This window comes from Coenobita brevimanus, chromosome 52 (genome assembly GCF_032717465.1).
Source record: "Coenobita brevimanus isolate Jiangsu-jjx chromosome 52, ASM3271746v2, whole genome shotgun sequence".
NCBI lineage: Eukaryota > Metazoa > Arthropoda > Malacostraca > Decapoda > Coenobitidae > Coenobita > Coenobita brevimanus.
This window is the reverse complement of record NC_137005.1, coordinates 1,144,739-1,166,238: the sequence shown is the minus strand read 5'-3', so window position 1 is coordinate 1,166,238 and position 21,500 is coordinate 1,144,739. Positions and strand designations below refer to the sequence as shown.

Below are 21,500 nucleotides of genomic sequence, written 5' to 3'. Positions count from 1 at the left end.
TAATTGCATCAGTAGATTGTAAACAAAAATCAGGTGATCACCTACTAGTGAATGCAAGGTGGTGATGAATGATGTGTATACTGTACTGTATTAATATATTTCCACATTAAATAATTTAATGCAAACATATTTTCCCACACAAATTAATGGATGTTGAATATGAATAATTAGTAAATTCTGTCTATCTGTCTATTGTCAGATGCCTTAATCCCGTAAGGGGTGGCCTCAAACAAATCACCTTCATGTCCTCCGGTCCCCCGCCATTTCAATGCTCTGCTCCCAACTCACATCCCTCTCTCTCGTATACCTCTCCACTCCATTCCTCCATCTCATCCTTGGCCTTCCTCTCCCTCTCCCCTCCTCCACCTCACTCACATGCACTCTGCTTGCTAGTCTCTCGCTCTCCATCCTCTCCACATGGCCAAACCACCTCAGTATATTTCTCCTAATGCTTTCTATCACATCCACATCCACACCTCAATGCTCCTTCACTTCCTCATTCGTCAGTCTCTCTTCTCTATGTAAATCCACATGCTCCTCTCAAATAACTCATTTCCACTGCTCTCACTCTTGACTTGTGTCCTTCCAACAAGGTCCAAGCTTCACATCCATACATTAAGAGTTGGTATCACAATACTGTCATGCAGCAACTTTTTTACTTCCATGCTCACTTCCCTATTTCTTATCACTGCTTTCAGTGAACCAGCAACCTTTTATCCTTGTACTCTTTCAAGTACTTTACCCTCCAAACTTCCATCCTTACTCATCACGCTACCCAAGTACTTAAATGCTCTTACATTTTCCATTCCCTTATCAGCCAACATCATTGTACATCCAATGACTTCATTTCTCTCAAAGACTATAACGTTACTCTTCCCTACATTCACCTTTAGATTCTGTTTCTTACACACGCTTCCAAACTCATTCACCAAGCCTTGCAGTTCCCCTTCGTCTTCACTTAACAATACAGCATCATCTGCAAACAGCAGTACAGGGAATTTTCAAATGTTGCCTTCTCTCATTAAAGCTGCTCCAACATCCATTGCCCTACCTTGTAACTTTTTTATAACCCCATCCATATACTGATTGAATAGCCATGAAGACATGACACATCCCTGTTTCAGTCCAGCATTCAAATAGAAAAATTCACTCTATTCACTATCCACACTTACTGCAGCCTTAGTCCCCTCATTGATACTCTTCATGGCATTCAACAACTTCCATTTACTCGATATATTCTTAGTATTTTCCACATTCCTTGTCTATCCACCCCATCATACGCTTTTTCCAAATCCATGAAGGCAACATGCAACTTCATTCCCTTCTCTAGAAACTTTTCCACAAAAGACCTAAGAATGAATATCTGATCTACGCAACCTCTTCCCTTCTTGAAACCTCCCTGTTCTTCACCAACTAATTCCTTTGTTTTTTTTTCCCCGAAGTTTGCCAGTAAGTATCCTACCATACACTTTTCTTATTACACTGAGAAGACTAATGTCCCAGTGATTACCACACCCTTTTTTTTTCCCTTTTCCTTTGTACAAGGGAATAGTTATACCTGACTTCAAGTCCTCTGGGACCTTACCTTCCTCCCACGCCAAGCTGCACATCTTCCATACCCATTCTACTACTGTCTCTCCCCCGAACTTCAGCATTTCACCACACACTCCATCAATTCCTCGGGCTTTCTCCATTTTGACTTTCTTCATTGCTTCCACTACTTCCATCCTATTGATTTCTTCCTCTCTTCTCACCTCCCTCCTTCTCCTAGCCATTCCTCAACCACTTATCCTCACATCACTTTCACTTTTATGTTTAACAGTTCTTGAAAGTGTTCTCACCATCTGCTCACTTTTCTCTCTTCTCCACTAGCAGTGTACCATTATGATATTTCACACCCCAGCTAACTTCTTTATCACCCTCTCTTACTCTCTTTACCTCTTTTCAGAACACTTTCCTACCTTCCCTCTAGATTAGTATTTGAGTAAATTTTTGTCCTAAATATTCCTTGCCAAATAATGGACGCAGATTATATGCTGATGCACATTGTATGGCAGTAAACACAGTAAATAACAGTGGAATGCCATTAGACTTTTAAAATATACCGAGGATTCAGTGGCAAAAATGGAAAATGGGGCTAATTATAATGGGAGCTGCCTGTACTGTGTAGGACTGGTGCAGTGAGTGTGGAGCCAACACACGTGGAGATAATTGATGAATATGGGGGTCGTCACCGGCTGGACCTGAGGGTGTTGGCCACTGATGACACCTGGGCAGCACCCACCCTCCTTTCTGCCAAGCTTCATGGTGGCCTTGGCTCTGCAATTTTCTCTCAGGTAGAGTACAAGTATCTATGTACTTTTTTTTTTTAAGTCCTTTTTAGTATTTAGTGTGCATCAGCTCTTTTTGTTTTTTTCCTTTTTTCCCCAAATATATGTGGTAGGTGGGGGCGCTAACCATCCACTCACCTGATGCTATGCTTCTTTGGGTGTCTGCTCTTTCCTCTCTTCCTTCCCTCCTCTGCTGTCTTTCTTTCCTTCATTCTTTCCTCTTCTTTCTGCCTACAGCTGCCTTTACACTTCCTCTTCTGTCTTTCTTTCCTTTACTCTCTCCTCTTCCTTCTGTCTACGGGTGACTCTGCAGTGAGTGACAAGCCAATTGGTTTCCTGTATACCAGGAAGCCATTTACTATGCCAGGTGGTTACCATATAACCAAATGGTTGCGCCTGGTGGTTTAGTGGGTAATTAAGGCGCTCCAGTCGGATTGAGCCTGCATAGGTTTATATCCTAGGGGTGGCTGGGGTTTATTGCTCACATAATGCCACTCAGGTATGAGTGAGGCTGGTCACTCTCATCTTAGGTGTCAGGACCAACTTGCCTAGCCCCGGGCTCCTATGCACCTCATGGGGCAACACAGGATTGGATGATGAATGAATGGATTTTCACCAGCCTCTTCCTTCTGTTTTTATCCCTTCTGTTGCTTGGTGCAGCATCCAAGGAAGACTCCAAAGTTGGACAGAATTTTATCAGACTAGTCTCTGGCAGAAGCATAAGGTGTGCCAGATTGCTGTTAAACATAATAATCCTATAAATCTCCCCACCCCCCACATTACATGAAAGTGAAGTTTTCAGGGTACAGTAGTATTCCAGTTATCCAACACCGCATCTACTGCCATCCATCGTTACACCCATACCCCGATTTGTGGCAGTGTTGCCCACCAGTGGAAGTATTCGGTCAACGAGAGTGTTGGATATCGAAGCAATTTTCCCCGTAAGATACTGAAGTAAAGCCAGAGATGCATTCCATACTGAAACCCAAACTCCCATATACCTTAATCAATAGAGACTGACACAGAAACACCGTAGGTAATGTTATTATCCTCATAAACAGTACTATTGCTTAAAAATGAGACATCAGTCATCACATGCAGGAAGATGAGGTGGGTGGGATGTGTTGTGTGAGATGCTTCAGGACAACAACCGACAGGTAACCAGCTGGCAGCCTGCGAAGTGGGGGTGGGGGAGGGTGGAGGAATGGGGAGGGAGACAAGCAGTGGTGGGGGAGGGTGGGGGGACTGCAGGGAGGCAAGCTGGAGTGTGGGAAGGAAACAAGTGAGGGTGGGGGAGAGTGGGGGATGGAAGGAGACAGAATCCCAAACTGCCCTTCTCCCCCCCCCCCACCCAGTCTCACTCTCTCACTCACCCTCACTGACTCACTCTCGCTCACTCACTGACTCTCTCATGCACTGTCACTGACTCACTCTCTCGCACAGTCACTGACACACTCTCCCACTCACTGTCACTGACTCACTCTTATGCACTCTCACTGACTGTCTCTCACTGACTCACTGTCTCTCTCTCACTCTCTCTCTCTCTCTCTCTCATGCATTCCATGTGCGTGCACACACACACACACACACACACACACACACACACACACACACACACACACACACACACACACACACACACACACACACACACACACACACACACACACACACACACACACTCACACACACACACACACACACACACACACACACACACACACACACACACACACACACACACACACACACCATTCACTGGCTCAGTGGTAACGCTCTTGCCTAGCATCTGCTAAGACGGGTTCACGCCTTGCTTGGGATGTGAAAAGTTTCTCTGACAAAGCCGGCAGGTACTGTTCCCCTTGAGTGAAGAGATGGGTGTGTGCATGGGTGAAGGTCAAGGCTTTGTCTGTAGATCAGACTATATAAACTCTCAGCTCTCTTCTGGGAGGGTAAAAAGCGGACGATCATGAGCATCACGTGATCCTGACCGACCCGGTGAATACACACACACACACACACACACACACACACACACACAGTTTTGGGAGACAAGCTGGGGTGGGGAAGGGCAGGGGGATAGGAAGTTAGACAATAGTGGGTGGGGGAGGGTGGGGGGATGGATAGGGAGACACACCTTGCAATGCTAAGCATGGTGGGGGATGGAGGAGGGATGGGGGGAGAAGAGAGGGGATGGAGGGAGGATAGGGAGAGCCGTATGCACCACCACATCCTGTTCAGACACGCTCATTTCAAACCTAGGGAGGGGTGGAGTGTTTGGACTAGCAAATCAATGGCTGTTTGGATTGTGGGAATGTTCCCCCATTTCTTTTGTTTGGTCTAACAAATCTTTGGTTATCAGTGCGTCAGAAATCGGGGTATGGGTGTACCTAACAAAACAAAAAATATCAGGCTGAATTAAAGTAGTACAGGTATCCGACTTTTTGCGGCATCAACAGACAGCGGAGAGAGAAACCGAATTTTTGAAGCTGCCTGCCGCTGCTTGCCACCCACATGCTACCACCAATGGTGCCTACCAAAACAAAGGCCAGACTACGCGGCACCAGCTGAGCGGGACTGTGCCAGAACGCATGGCAGGCAGTGTTGTCAGCTAGGTTGAAAAATGGCAGAATCTAGTGACTTTGCATATCTAGTTGCTACTCTGGAGGCCATGGCAACCTGCAACTTTTTAAAATGCTTTTGCCCATTTTAGTGGAACATTTAGCAGATTCATTTGAAAGTATTCACGATGCATAGGTTTCTGTTGTGAATTACTCCTGGAGGATGATGAGATTGCCAGTGACTAGCTATTCTTGTATTTGTACAGTAAGTAACTGCAGTACATGTTTAGAGTTCTAGTAGGAATCTAACAAGAATTTTTCAGCAATTTCCCTAACTTAAAATTTGGGATTCCCAAACTAAATGACGGTTTGGCATTAACCCTGCCATTTTTTTTTTTTTTTTAATTTCTTTTTAGCTGGATGTCCCATACACAGGGGTTTTGATATATACTGTATAAATATAATGTCTTTGATAAAATATTCCACACCAAAAATAGGCCATAATTTCCTCAGTAAAATTATGTGTAACATAATATTAAAAAAATAATAATAATTACCTATGTGGTTAAAAGTCAAAACCTGTGGTGTTGGAACTCCTCCACTGCAAGACTTGTGCCTATCAGTATAATAAACTCAGAGCTATTCTTTTTTTTTTTCTTTCCTTTTATAATAGCACTTCCCTTTTCACTCTTTTATCTGACAACATAATCTGAGTCATCAGACATCGCTTCCATCAGATCCAAGTAAACTGCCGCGGCAGCGAAACATCTCATACCGCATGCCGCAACATACTTCTGGTCTATCTATCTATCTATCTATCTATAGCCCGACGCCCTAATCCCGCAAAGGGTGGCCGCAGACAAAACGCCTCCAAAACGCCTTCTGGTACATGACGAAAATAATAGACAATATAATAGTCCTCCCATGATGACAACTCCTTAGTCTTGCTACCTTCTGATACTGAACCACTATTGGGCCCCCAGTACTGGTGCGCAAATATAAAAAGTCCAGAACACAGGTACGTGCCACCTGATGGCTACAGACATTTCCTTAGTAGCACGTTGACGTGGCATCCGATGTGAAAGGTTAATCAAGAGGGAGAGGGAGAGAGACGGAGAGAGCAATAATCATCCTTCCTTGGCACACACAACACTCTCTACATAAACATCTGGGTGAATGAATTGTCGATTGCCTGACAGATGGCATACCTGTCAGTCGGGTGCTTCCACCATCTCCACATGAAGGATAAATAAGGTTGGCTGTGGAAAATCACTTTGTGTAATCAGTTTTCGCCACCATATATTCCATTTACCTGCACTCACTTCTTCCCGTTCAGATACTCAAACCTAACATAAGTGTGTTCACTCAGGTACACCTGGAGCGTGATCCTCGTGAGTGTTACAATGCACCAAATACCATTGCCAAGCCAGACCCTGCTGATCTGAAGCCATCAGCTGCTATTATCACCAGGCTGGCAGCCAGCAACCAGGCAAGGCTTGAAATGTTGCGTGACCTACTGACGACCGAGCTTGGCCTGGACACCTCGTCTTCTGTAACTGCTGCTGCACCACATACACCAGCTTACTTCCTTGGCCGCCATGAGGTTAGAGGACTGTAATTTATTCCTCAAAGAACTAGCTTTTTATTCACCTCGTGATATGTAATAAACTTTTACCATACTATGTTTCTTTCTGTCATCATTTTCACATTACTATGGCAGTTCCTTGCACTCCCCAGCTTAAGGAAAGTCTGCTGACCCAGTTGCAACCACATTTGATAGGAGAAGAACTAAGGCGACCAGAGCTCACTGTACAGTTTGTGGGGCCAGGCAGCACCCCTGGCCAACCCAGTGACCACCTCCTACCTATACTTACCAGTGCCTGCCCTCTCACATTCTCTACAGTCAAGTACTTTGAGGTTAGTATATGTTTACCAAGCTGGTATATTTTTGCATCACCAATGCAAAGCCTTGACAAGAATTGTAGTTTCCTCTTAGTCCTCTTAATATACCCATTGTTGTTCCCATCGTAGAACACTAAAAATTTATTTTATATCGTTTGACTGATCTGGAATTTGTTCTTCCTGAAGACCCTAAGGACAAGTGCACTTGGGCGTCTGGTGATCTACTGTGATGTGATGACCTCAAGCATGAAGGTTACAGCAGGTCACCCTCCACTGGTGCATGGGATAGTTGTTTTGCCATCGCAGCAGACACAAGGCAAGGGTGAGTGTTGTACCATGGCTTAGTCTTACAGTATGAGTGAAACTGAAACTGGGATTTGTGTTTAAAATATTGTATCATCAACATCTTTACTACTCATTTGTCATTCATTTTACACAGTAATTGTGGAATTTGACAATGTTGTTGAATAAAATGATAAAACATTACCCACATCATAGTTGTTATGCATCATTGTATCCATATAGGAAAGTGCAGTAGCTGCTGTAAATTTATAACATAAGTATTATATCTGTGTACATTTGATGATCCTAGTTGATTCCCTAGGTCGCAGTGGCAATGCTTGGGTGTCTCCCTTGGGGTGTGCCATGTTTAGCACACAGCTTCATGTGGACCTTGCATCACCCTTGGGACAGCATCTGAGCTTTCTGCAGCACCTGGCAGCTCTGGCAATTGTACGGGCAGTCAGGGACCATGCAGATTATGCCCAAATCCCTCTTGCACTTAAGTGGCCAAATGACATATACCTTGGATCTGACATCAAGATAGGTGGTGTGGTAGTTGAAGCATCCACACTTGGTTCCCAGGTCATTGCTAATGTAGGTTAGTGGCTCTGTTTTTTGTTGTTTGTCCTCTTGTATGTAAGTTTCGTTCATTTACAGAGAAGGTTTGTGTGTTCTGCTGTATCAAATATAGCTGTACATTACCAGTAGTCCTCCCATATCTGCAGAAGTTACATTGGAAAATGGTGCCAGTGTTGAGTTTTTGGATATTGTGATCTTTGGCTTATAGAAATTGGAGATAACATATCATGACATTAGTTTGTAGGAATTTTAAATTAATAATTTCCATCATTTCACAATTACACATATCTATGTATATCATTATTCAGACCTCATTACTCACATCTACTGTTGCTCATAGGTGGTAGCTGGTGGCAACTATCATCCACTTACTTGATGTAGTGCTGCCTACTTCTTCCTTCCATATTCTATCTTGGTGTCTGCCTACCTCTCTTTTTACTTTTCCCTTTCCTTCCAGTCACTTTTATTACTCTTCTTCCCACTTAGGTGGCTTTACTCGGCATGACAAACCTATTAGTTTCTTGTAAGCTAGGAAGCCATTTACAACACTGGGTAGTAACCATTTAGTCAACTTGGTTGAAATGGAACCTGCTATCTTACCCCTGCTAACTGGGTGGAGAGACGCAAATGCAATGCCCATCCAAGAACCAAACCTCCACACTGTTCCCTGCACCACATTGTGGTGAGGTGCTCTCATTCATAAAGATCAGTTCACTGCCTTTCTAGTACATTGACTACTCCCTAGAATTCCTGTGACCTCATGATTATGTCATAAGTCCCTTCTTTGGCTTATTTTGTGAGTTTTGGGTAATCTTCTTTGTATGCACTCCTTCATAGTCACATCTCTGGATCCACTGTGCTTTCTCTTTGTTTTTTTTTTCTTACTTCTTTGGTTTTTCCTAGTTTCTCTAGTTCTTGGAGACTTTTTCTTTTGGTTCCTAGTGTTTTGTTTTAATTTTTATTAATTTTGTTGGCTTTCTCTGTTGATGTGAATGAACATAAACAGCTGAACATAACCAAATGCTGAGTACTTGAATATATTGGTAGACCATGTAATTATTGCTGCTAGGGGAAAGTCCACACTGTGTAAGTGCCTTTGCCAGTGTTTTTCTGTGATGGTATTGTTGAGAAGTGGGATTTGCTAGTTCGGTAGTACTGGAGGGTTCCAGGTGGTTCTCGCAGTTTCTATTACATGTCAGAGTTGCCAGTTAGCCTGCTAGTTGTGAGTGCAGGTATTTTGTAAGTTGTATATTAAGTTTTGTGCTTTTTTTCTATATAATGTTTTATTTATGTGATTGTTTTTTAAACTATGTAATTTCATCTCAGTTTGTATGATAAATAATTTAGAGTGATATGTAGTGCAAGAAAACTCTGGATATTTTAGATGTCCCCAACTTGGTAACTGGTGTTGCTAGGGGCAGGTACCAGCACATCCTAGAATGTTGAAGAGTGCAAGATTATACATGAAGGCAGAAGAGCTTAGGCAGTTTCAGTGTCGTTTCAGTTCTAGTATCAGTGCAGTTCAGTGTCAGTGTGGCCCGGTGAAGATTGTAAAGCTCCGGTGCTTGTGAAAACAGTGAAGTGTAGTTTGCAAGCATTAAGTGTAATTGCAGGTATAACCTGCTTTAGTATTGCAGTTAAACCCACGGCATCCCATCGACGTGAATTAACATCCACACGTTTTGTCACTGCCAATCCCGTCAACGTACATAAACGCGAATCAATTGCAAGGTCCCTACTTTGCACAATTTTCAATTTTCGTGAGTGATTTTTGGCACGTATACACGGGACACCTTCCTCTACAAGATGCCAGGCAGGGACAATGCCTTACCCAGCATGACCTCCTCCCCCCCCTGCATGCCCTTTTCTCAGCAATTCACCTGTTATCAGTGACCTGGCCAGTAAAGCCATGTCATGCCACGGTACGAAATTCAGGACCAGAGTGATTCTCCAATCGATGACAATGTGGAGGACAAACATTAGAGGAAGAAACAGTCAGAAATGATGATCAGGTAATGTGGCAAAAAAAGGTCAGGAATGGTGATGAGTGAGTGAAACAATGCTTATAATGCCTATATTACCGTTTGAAAACCAATATACTCTCGTACTACATATAAATTCGTGCCAAATAAATAAATAAATACCGTTTATGAGTGGTGTGGAATAGTTATCCTCCCATAGAACTCGTTTTCTTTGCAGCCAGCCTGATAGAAAACCCCGTAAGGTAAGGAGGTACTCCTACCTGGATCGAGTATTTTAAACCTCAGGTGAGCGATTTCTCTATGAATTTTCGATGTTTCTCACCAAAAGTGGAGGTTTGAGCCAAAAAAAAATTTTTCCAAAAATGGTCGGGATTGGGGAGAGTCAGTGGTGGAAAAGTGGTCGGGATGGGGCGGGTTAAGTAAAAACCCATCGTTAGGTGGGGTATCGTATCCCAGGGTAGATTTAACATGTAAAGTATAGGGATGGGTTTTTGAGCCTTGGGTTCCCCTCCCTTCACCCAAGTCCTAAACCCACCCAGATGAGCCCAAAAACAAGTTTAAAGCCAATCTAAATGGCGTAACAGCTGTGAAAGAAGGTAACCTAAGCCTAATACCGGTAAATAACTCAATAAAACCAATAAATAAAATTTGAAAATCGTCAAATGTAAGAGTGGAAAAAAAGAATCTTAGTAAACTGTACCCCAAAATGACAATGTTCACCCCACGTATGGCTAAAACCCATTAATTTAAGAACAGTTTGTAAATCAACCTAAACACACAATTTTAGTCAAAAATATCATCAAAATCGGTTAAATAAAAAATAAAAGCCCATCGTTAAACCGGGATTTGGCCATCATTAGGCAGGGTATGGTGGTATTTCTACCCTCATTGCAAAGCTGGGGTATCGTATATTGAGGTATACCTGTATTTGGGGAATAAAGACTACTGCAAGCTTGAGAAGCCAGTGTTTATTTACCACACTTGATCCAATCTTGTCGTTGCTAACCGAAAGGCTGCCTCTGGGAAGAACAACTCACTGGGCAATGTCTTCTGTACTGTACTGAACTACTGCTGTTGGAGCCTGTGGCATTGTGGGACCGGGGACATAACAGTATTCTTCTCTGAATTATCTGCATTACCCAAGAACAGGGAATAGCTCAGCATAGGAAGTGTAGCTGTCAAGGCACTACATTCCTAGGTTTCACAAACAAAGGGTATTATTTCTAGTATCCATCATTTTCTGATACTGATACACCATTGATTTTCTGGTAGTTGATGGTCCAACACCACTAATCCAGCAAAAGTTTTGAGAGGGTGCTTGAAATTCCTGCAACCACCACAGATGCCACTGTGTGTGGCAAGCAGTCACTTACCAGTTTACAGCACATTACTATTTGTGATCCCGCAAGTTTGTGCATGTCTTGGTGTACTCAGTCAGTCGCCCTTCACATCTCATTTACTTTAATTTTCTAGCTTTTGAGCTCTGTGTTTTTCTTTATTTCCAGATTACTACTAGTATTCCACCCCTTGTTTTAGGTGGGAATTAAGGTTGGGTTGATGATGCTGATAATGTTTCCATTCATTGTATAGAGACACTAATTTCACTTACCAAGTGTTTCACTACATATCTCTTTCCATGACACCTTCTTATTTCCATATTGATGCAGGGTGTGGTGTGAACCTGAGCAACAGCAACCCTACCACCTGCATTAATGACGCTATCCGACAACACAACCTGGACCATGGTACCTCCCTGCCAGAAATGGACCGTGAAACCTTCCTTGCTCGAGTTTTTAACATACTAGAGGACCTGATTGAGGCATTCCAGTCCAGAGGTCCGGGTGCAGTCCAACCACAGTACTACAAGTACTGGCTACACAGGTATAGCAAATACACAGTTTAGTAATGCAACATTGCTTGTTTGGATCTAGAAAGTGGATACAATTTGAATAAGACAAAACAACAGCATTTTTATCTAACCTGAGGTGATGTATGTATGTATGTATGTATGTTCAGCTGTCATAAGGATGTACTAGACACATACAGTAGGTTTAACAAGTAATTGTTAGCATCTTCAGACATTCAGGGGTGGCTTTGCCTAAAGAATTATTACCATTTGTAGAGGTTTGATCTGCCAGAGCTAAAATTTGAAATAGGCAGGCCTTGTACCCATCAATTTTCTCCCCATAAGTTCTATATAAGGATATATAGGCTGAAGAGGAGGAACAGAAAAAAATAATGCTCTTTAGCGCTAACTGTATGTATTTAACCCGCCCAGTCCCAACCGATTTTCCACCACTGACTCCTCCCAAGCCTGACCAATTTTGGAAAAATTGTTTTTTGGCTCAAACCTCCGCTTTTGGTGAGAAACATCGAAAATTCATAGAGAAATAGCTCACCTGAGGTTTAAAATACTTGATACAGGTAGCAGTACCCCTTACATTACTGGGTTTTCTATCAGGCTGGCTCCAAAGAAAATGAATTCTATGGGAGGGTAACTATTCGACACCACTCATTTATTTATTTATTTATTTGGTACGAATTTATATGTAGTACGAGAGTAAATTGGTTTTCACACAGTAATATAGGCAATATAAGCATTGTTTCACTCACCAAACACATCAACATACGTAACCTTTTTTGTCAACATTACCTGATCATCATTTCTGACTGTTTCTTCCTCTAATGCTATGTAAACTTTGTCCTCCACATTGTCATCGACAGGGGAATCACTCTGGCCCTGAATTTCGCACCGTGGCACGACATGTATTTACTGGCCAGGTCACTGGTAACAGGTAAATTGCCGAGACAATGGCATGTGGGGGGGGGGGAGGTCATGCATGGTAAGACATTGTCCCTGCCTGGCATCTTGTAGAGGAAGGTGTCCTGTGTATACGTACCAAAAATCACGCGCGAAAATTGAAAATTGTGCAAAGTAGGGACCTTGCAAGTGATGCGCATTTATGTACTTCAATGGGACTGACAGTAACAAAATGTGTGGACGTATATATTTGTCAGCGGGACGCGGCGGGTTAAAATATAATGTAGGGAACAGCATCATTACTGAATAGAGATGCTTTAATGGTGAGTTACCAGTATAGGAGGAAGTTTTGCTGTTTAATTATATAAATATCTCTCAGCTTCCTTCCTGTACCTCAAAAGGAAGGTGGACAGCAGGAGAAGAGCAGCATCAACTGATAGTTCTCTGGGCTTAAGCCCAGATAAGCCTGGAGCCACAACTGCAACAGTACACACACACACATATATATATATATATAGATAGATAGATAGGTAGATACTGTAAATATATACAATAACCTCTCAAATAACGCGAGGGTTAGGTTCCTGGAGAGGTCGCATTAGTTAAAAACGCGTTTTTTAAACATAATTTTCCCATAAGAAACAATGGTAATATTGGGGGTTACGTTCCTGGACTCTGGGAAAGTCTACCCATTTGGGGAGTTATGCTACTCTAAACTTAAAAGCAACAATATTAATTTGAAGGAAAATCCATGTAAAAAACAAAAACAGTATATCAGGGGAGAAATAAACAACATTTGAGCCATAGTTGGGCTGAAGCGTTGTTTATTTCTCCCCAAATACGTACTGTTATTTTTTACGTGGATTCTCTTTCAATTCTGCTTCATTCATGGCATTGTGAAAGTTCCTCAACATTATTAATGCATTAGTAGGTCATAAAAACACTACAGTAAAAGCAACATTTTCATTACAGTTAGTAGGTCACAAACAATGACAACACAGCCTCACTTCATCTATGCATCACTCGTCGTCTGCTGCTGTCTCTCCTTACCCTGCTCCCCACCCTAAATTTGTTGTCCCTCCTCACTCTGCTGTCCTTCCTCTTCCTCTTCCTCTGACTCCCGTGCTACTGGTGATGAAGATAACTCCCTTAAGTTTTCTGTCTTCTTCATAAAGAACTGCTCTATCTTGGTCCGAGTGGTTTCTTCTTTCTGTTCTGCAGCATCAAGTTGTAACAATTTAGATCTACCATCACTCTCCTGGCCAAATTTTGTCCGAAAATGAGCCAAATTGCTCAGAATGGGGCCGAACTTCATTTTCGAATATTATAGTTCGAATAAAACCAGTTTAAGCAACAGACAAATAAAAAATTGTATTTATGCATAAACTGCCACACACGGTCTATCAGCTCGGGACTGTCCAAGGCGCGCGCAGCTAATTTGAAACCATCATGTACATGTAAAGTCGCGTTAAATCGAGAAACCCTTGTTAGTTAAACATATCTCCTTAAATATTTGCTCGTGTTAAAATGAAAACGCATTTTTTAAATTCGTGTTAGTTGAGAGGTAACTGTATATGTATATATATATATATATATTTACATACACAGTGAACTCTCACATTTGGTGAGTAATAGGTACGAAAAAACCTCGCCAAACTGGAATTCCCCAAATCTGAACTGAATAACTAATGGGAAAAAAATAAATTGGTTCTGAGCATGCATGACTTGACTGATTTTCCTCCAATATTACAACATTACTCGGTGTAAATCATGCAATAAACACACATAACATGATTCATTTTAATTTATTTTAGTCAGGAAACAATACAAAACAAAAACCCACATTAGAACAGAATATGATGGGCTTGATGTACACTTGGTGTATGGTGCGTGGATGCCTTAGTTGGTGGTCTGCCAAGGTCACCCATTCCACATTTCTGTGTTTCATCAGCCATTATGTGTTCTCAAGTCCTCAGCACAGGTAGGAATCACAATAAAATACAGACAAAATGCTGCACTTGATGGTGGTTAAGTGTACTGCATGTGATGGTGGCTGGCAGAAAAGTGTAAACAAAGATGTCTTGGAACCAGGGTTGCCAGTGTCTTGTGACCAAAAGTAGCGGAAACAGGCCTCAAAAGTAGTGAATTTCGGAATAAAGTAGCCTCATATAATTATGTACAGTATATATATATATATATATATATATATATATATATATATATATATATATATATATATATATATATATATATATATATATACTATATATAAACTGTATATATATATATATATATATATATATATATATATATATATATATATGACTATATATATACAGTAATCCCTATACTATCTGGACGCCCACTTTCCGGACACTCCACTTACCGGATATTGTGGACCTGGACCTTCAGAACCCAAAAATGGCCAGAGAAGAAAAAAATCCCCCCAAAAAACGATTTTTTTCCCTCTTGTAATTTTGAATTGCTGCACGGCGCAGAACAGCTGTTTGCACCATGGCCCCTTTACCCTTCCTTCCTCTCCCCTCCCCTGTCAGGGTTGCCATTTGGTATTTTTCATTACCAAATGTGGGCCAATTTGGTAATGAAAAATTCGTTTGGTAATGAATCAGAATAATGCATTACCAAATGGATTTTTCACATGTATGGGGATACACAGGATGGAGATGATGGATTGTCTGCTCTCTCTGATTAATGTGCTAGCCTACATAGCGTGAAAATAATCAACATGCTGTTAATTATAAGGAGAGTGATTACATGTATTTCCACTTGTATATATAACCAGTGAAGGATAAATGTTAGCTTACGAATTTGGTAATGAAAAGTTAAATTTGTTAATGAAAATTGAGGAGTTTGGTAATGTGGCTGTTGCGATCTGGCAGCTCTGTTTCCCCGTCACCAACCCTCCAACAGTTACTGCTTAACTTCAATCGCGAGTGGATGCTTATCGCAGTGGATGCCACATGTGCACATTTTTTTTGTGAATAAACTGCAATACCTCACCAGTAGACCACACGAGAATTTACAGTGTTGTACGGTGTTAAGAAATTAGAATTTAGAGTGCAAAGGATTAACTGTGAAGTGCAAATTGGTGGTTGAAACTGGCGTGGTGCAATTAACAATGTGCTGTGTTAAACAATTATAACTTTCAGTGCAAAGAAGTACTGTAGGTGCAGCACAACACTGGATTACTGTACGTGCTTCAAGAGCATTTTCACCACTGCCAAAAACCTTAGAAAAGGCGGCCACAAACGTGCTGTAAGTACCCTGGCTGAGGTACAGTCACTTTTAATTCCTCATTCCTTGGTTCCTTTTCATTTATATCATGCTTTATGTCCATTATTGGTGTGAATAGGGTCTTAAATAGGTTTAAATAGGTGCTATGCATGTCCGGTAGGGAGTTATTTAGGTGGCTTTCAAAGTTAGGCTGGGTTAGGGACCTTAAGTACCAGTCCAACAGGCAGGTGCCCACTTTCCGGACGGGACCACTTTCTGGACAGGACCACTTTCCGGACATGCCTTTTGCTCTGTTACATTGGATAGTAGAGTGATTACTGTATATATCTACCTATCTATCTATCTATACAATATATATACATATATATATATATATAAACAGAACAAGAGAAATTTTTATGTGTAATATCTGTGGGTGGGGGTATGAATAATCTGTTGCACTCCTTTAACAGCAATGCCACAGTGACTGTGCAGAGTGAACATCGACAGACTGAAGCAGCTGTTATAGTGGGTGTGGATGATTATGGGTTTCTGCAGGCTCAGCTGGTGTCTGGCACCATCATCACACTCCAGCCTGATGGCAACTCCTTCAACATGATGGAGGGGCTTGTGTACACAAAGACCAAGTAAGGATCCAGTATTCTTTGAGAAGTAGGGGACCAGTACTGCAAATTAACATATTGGATGATATTTCCTACACAAGTAAAACAGTAGGTCATTTCAAGAAAATTATTTAAAGATATACTTCCAAGCTACATTACTTGTCAGGTAAATTCTCTGGTACTCTGCTTAAGACTTTGGTTAAACACTGCATGATATACAGTACTTGACTCACAAGTTGTGAGTGAAAGCTTGTAACTATCACTGTAATGTGTATAGCAGTGTTGGTCTTAATAGTGCAGATACCACCGACTTCTCTCATAGTGCTTATGTAAAGGTGTACAGTTTTGCTCTTACTGGAGCTTTCTACTCTTGTATATGTAACCCTTTCTGTACTGTAGTTCAGGTACAGTATGTTTATACGTAACATAAACAAAATAATCACCCGAATATAGAGAAGTTCTTAGGCATTATTGAGCGACAGAAAGAAAATTTATAATGTATATAAGAGTTAATGAGACTCATTATCTGTTTATAAGGTGTTATCAGTATAAATTCTTTGGTCATTATTCCTTAACCCTCTCGAACTCTTTCGACGCATCCTGCATTGAACTGCCTCCGATTACTGCATGACCCCCACGGGCTGACCCAGATCTTACTCACCACACACCCCTCTTGGTGATGTGCACAACATTGGAAAATGTTTCCATTTAACTTTCTCCCCAGCCCTTGTTTATAACTGTATTGTTATGAAATTGCTACATGTTATAAATGAATAGATGATCTTAAGGAATGAAAAGAAAAAGAAAAGAGAGTATAATTCTCTTGCCAGACGCCTTAATTCTGTAAGGGGTGGCCACAAACAAATCGCCTCCATGTCGCCCCATCCCCCGCCATTTCACTGCCCTGCTCCCAGCTCACACCTCCCTCTCTCATATACCTCTCCACTCCATTCCTCCATCTCATTTATTCAAGGCTGATTTTTCACAGATACAGTATATAAACATTTCATCAATGCTTGTTGATAGGAAATTGTAGAGCATTTATTTGCAATGATTTTTGTAAAAAAATTACACTTCTAGCTCCATTAGAAAGATTTTTATGGCTTACAGAACGGAAATATCTTATGGTCTCTGACCTTACTCGGCCGCTTCAGTAGTGGCTGGCTCAACATCGTTAAATGTTCCCAATCATTTCATTCCCCTGCCCTTATTTGTAACTGTATTGTTATGAAGTTACTATATGTTATAAGTGAAAAAATTGTATTCCTAATGAAAGAAGAAAAAAGAAAAGAAAAATTAAATTACCATATTTTTTTCATTCACTCATGTATTCAATACTGATTTTTTAGAGATATATAAACCTTTCGTCAGTGTTTGTTGATTGCTCTACAACTTTCTGTCAAGAAGCATTGATGAAATTTTTATATCTGTGAGAAATCAGTGTTGAATAAATGAGGGAACGATAAAAGATGGTAATTTATTATTTATTTATTTTTTTATTTATTTATTTATTTATTTTTTTTTTTCTCTCTCTCTCTCTCTCTCTCTTTTCCATTTAGAAGACCATTTATTCATTTATAATATGTAGCAGTTTCATACCAGTAGTTATAAATAAGGACAGAGGAGAAAGTTGAATGATGCAACTGAAAATTGTGGCAAAAAAGTATCGCAACCTACATGGTTGAACGCAACTTGCGTTGAAAAGTGTGGGTGATTGGATTTCACTTGGATGCACCTGCGTTGAAAAAATGCGAGCGGTTGGATTTTTTTACCGAGCCCTCATGTATGAGAGGGTTAATATACTGTACATAGCAGGCTATTATATTGATGTTTTTTCACTTCTTTAATGGATGTGGATATTATTACAGAACAGTTATTAGCATATGGAAGACTTAAAACCTTTTTAATTCAGAAATTTGCCTGAGAATGTATTTGTGGATAGGATACGAAATAATATGATTCGTGAAAGATGTGGAATGAGGAAGTCAGTGGACACCAAAATCAAAGAGAGTGTACCGAGATGATATGGTCATGTGGAGAGAATGGATAACAATAGAGTGGTGAAAAAGGTATCTCTGAGCAAATTTGAAGGCGGGAGGAGACGAGGTAAGCCAAGGAGAAGGTGGAGAGATATGGTGGGTGAGTATGGTGAGGAAGAGAGGTTTGGAATTCGGTGAGGCTAGGGAACTGACAAGAGATCAGGCTGGCTGGATGAATGTTGTGAGGAGAATTGCATGACCAGGGATTTGGCACCTCATTTTAACTTGGCAGCGTCTGGATTGGCTCTATTGGATACTTTTATGTTAAGCTACAGAACGTGGTGAATGTTTTTGGCATATCAGATAGAGCCAGGATTCTGGGGCTTGAATGATAAGTGAATGGAACTGTGGCTTATTGGATTAGGCAAATTTGGGCTGTCTGGACATTGCTGCTCCTCACCGTGTCCTAGGGTGGAAAAGGAGGTCCAGATGATGATGATAACTCCTTCAGTCTGATAGCTTTTTATTCTGGCTACCATTGCACTATTAGAGATGCTTCAGGCTGAAGGGGTTAAGAATTATTCCTCTCAGTGGTGTCAGATATATAACAAATGATAAACTTTAACTCCATCAAATTCACTGACTTAAATTTTTCTCAAGAATTTAAAAAATAATGTGTGGTGCAATATACTCTGTCTACATACTGTATTTTAATGGTGAACGGAGTCTAGGGAGGATTTATCAAATAATGTTTTGCATATGCAGGCATTCTGTATAGTTGATAGATGAGAGGTGCCTGGGTGTATCCTTTTGCATTTTGATTCGCTGCCTTATGCAATTGTTGTATACATTCCTACTGAGATAATGGTACAGTAACCTTCAGTAACAATTGTACACTAAATTTACTGTTGTTGAAACGTCTCATTTGTAGGGTCCTGTATACCTTTTCCAGTGCCTTCAGTTGCAGTGGGCAGCTTATTGTTATGTCATTGAATCAGTGTATATAATTTCTTTATGTCGGTATAGAGTCTTTAACCTACCATTGGAAATCTGATAATGAAATATGACAACTTAAAAGTGGCTTGCACAGTTTCATCAACTAATGCTGTGGTGCTTGTGTCACTGTTTCCTACACAGGATGCTTATGTTTGGCCAGTTATCAAGTCATTGGAGACTGTTAGTGGATGTTAATTTTTCACTAAAATACTTAAACACCGGTAGTTAGTAAGGAAGCCTGAGGTACTGTATAGTTTCTTCCCCAGACTACCTCTGGGTATTATATTTAATATCTCTTTAACTACTGTCGGAATTGAGGGCACTTATTGCATCTGTTTGAACTGAAACATAGTACTGCACTGAAAAATTAAGGAGGCTCATTTGTGAGTATGCAGTGGATATTCACTTATCCAATCGTTAGGGGCAGTCCTTCAGCATGGATATATCAGTAAACTAAAGAGTTATACTCTTCACTCTCAGTAGAGGTACTGTACAGTTGCCATGTTTCCATTTTCAGTGTTGAGCTGTGGCAGTAGATTAACGCAAGAATATAGTGCTGGTCATGAGGAAGTTTCATGGAAAAGATGTTGAGCCATAGAATTGTCTTATTCTGCCACTGTGCTGTTTGAAATTAGCTACAAATGGATGATAATCTCCCCAAGTTAAAAGTGTTAGAGTTAACTTCTACAGACCAGGGATGTCTTGTCAAAGCTGAAGAAAATTGTCTGGTGTTAGCTGGAATTAAATAAAATGGATGTGCCCCAAGCTGAAGGAGTTAAATGAGGGGTCAGCCCCCTTGGGCTAATTAATCATAGTCTACTTTTCTTTCATACAGTGTTCATATCATACATGGATAAGTAAATTTATTATGTTACAGACATAGAATATGCAACAGCGTTGCATTAAGTACATACTGTAGCACTAACTTGTGCTTAAAATATACTTTAAAAAGAAAATCATCTTTAAAGAAGCAGGCATCAAAAGTATAGTATAGTTGTCATTCATAGTTTATGGTTCCCATGCATAAGTTTCTGGCAAAGGACATATTCACTATACTGTAATAAAAGAACAGTATTATTATTATTCTCCTAAAAACTGAAGAAAATATACACTTTACTGAGTTATCTGCACCAGTCAGCAAAAAGGAACTAGATTAAATCTTTTGTTAATAAAAGCATGCTGTGAAGTTAGGTTGCAGAAAATATATATACTGTATATATATATATATATATATATATATATATATAATTCTTTGTCATTGCAGTTTTGGGTTAGTTCAAGTGAAGCTGGTCATAATTCATATACTTTATATCTGTCTGTCTGTCTATCTATCTATCTGTCTGTCTATCTATCTATCTATCTATCTATCTATCTATCTGTCTATCTATATAAAACTAGACCTTTGAAATTGTTGAGAGACCAAAGCAAAAAAGGAAAATTGAAGAAAAACTGAAAAGGAAAAACTTGGCTTTCTTTACGTCCGGCTGACGTATTAGTGGTATTATGGTATAAAATTCATTTATTTATTTGTTTACATTATCAGAACAGTGAATAAGATGAGAGTCTGTAATTCATAGAGAAAATCAGAGTAGTGCAAGCATCTTCCCTGAGGATTCCCCTTTTGTCTGATTTCTACCCCACTGATGCAACTTTTAACCTTTTATGTTATATGACCAACAATCATCAGTTACTAAACTTGGTCCGTGAAGTCCTATGGCTGACAATTGTAGAGAGGTTACAAAAAACTGGAGAGTTGTAACTCCGCCTCTTTTATGACATAAATGGTACCTAACCAGTGGAAACTAAGAGATGAGGTGGTGGGAAGCATGATCCAGCTCCCTCCCTGGGTGTTGGCAGGGATCAATCCCATCTTATCTCTCCACCTCCCTCTGTCCCATTGGATCCTGCCCCCTGTGTCCCCTCCCACCAAAACCACCCCCCAAACCCCATCTAAACTGCATTGGCTGTGTGTAGCAAGCATATTCTCTCCCTCTCCCCCCATCTTGATGCCCCCCACACTCCCTCCACCTCCTTATTCCCCCTTATTTCTCAAGGGCATCCCATTCTTGCTGTTAGTGAGGAGTGACTTTTTAATTTTTGACAGTCGATTGTGTGGTAACAATTAGATATATGAGAGTGAAATATACATTTTCTGGTGTGTAAAATCAAGCTCTTCAAATCTGTAAAACCAAAATTTACTTTGGTGCCTTTTTTTTCTTTCTATAAGCGAGGGGTAACAGTTGTTATTTTTTACGTTCTTTGACAGTTGAT

At 40.6% G+C, this 21,500-nt stretch overlaps 1 protein-coding gene across 1 annotated transcript in view; it reads left to right on the top strand.

The window, feature by feature from the left end:
* Positions 1 to 16,282, top strand: part of Hcs (holocarboxylase synthetase-like protein) — a 79,218-nt gene extending 62,936 nt beyond the window's left edge. Inside the window, exons 12-19 of the mRNA XM_080272935.1 lie at positions 2,171 to 2,336; positions 6,261 to 6,316; positions 6,362 to 6,494; positions 6,629 to 6,808; positions 6,980 to 7,115; positions 7,398 to 7,673; positions 11,304 to 11,517; positions 16,105 to 16,282. Coding sequence (XP_080129061.1) covers positions 2,171 to 2,336; positions 6,261 to 6,316; positions 6,362 to 6,494; positions 6,629 to 6,808; positions 6,980 to 7,115; positions 7,398 to 7,673; positions 11,304 to 11,517; positions 16,105 to 16,282 — 1,339 coding nt within the window. The remainder of the gene's footprint in view (positions 1 to 2,170; positions 2,337 to 6,260; positions 6,317 to 6,361; positions 6,495 to 6,628; positions 6,809 to 6,979; positions 7,116 to 7,397; positions 7,674 to 11,303; positions 11,518 to 16,104) is intronic.
* The last annotated feature ends 5,218 nt before the right edge of the window (positions 16,283 to 21,500 follow it).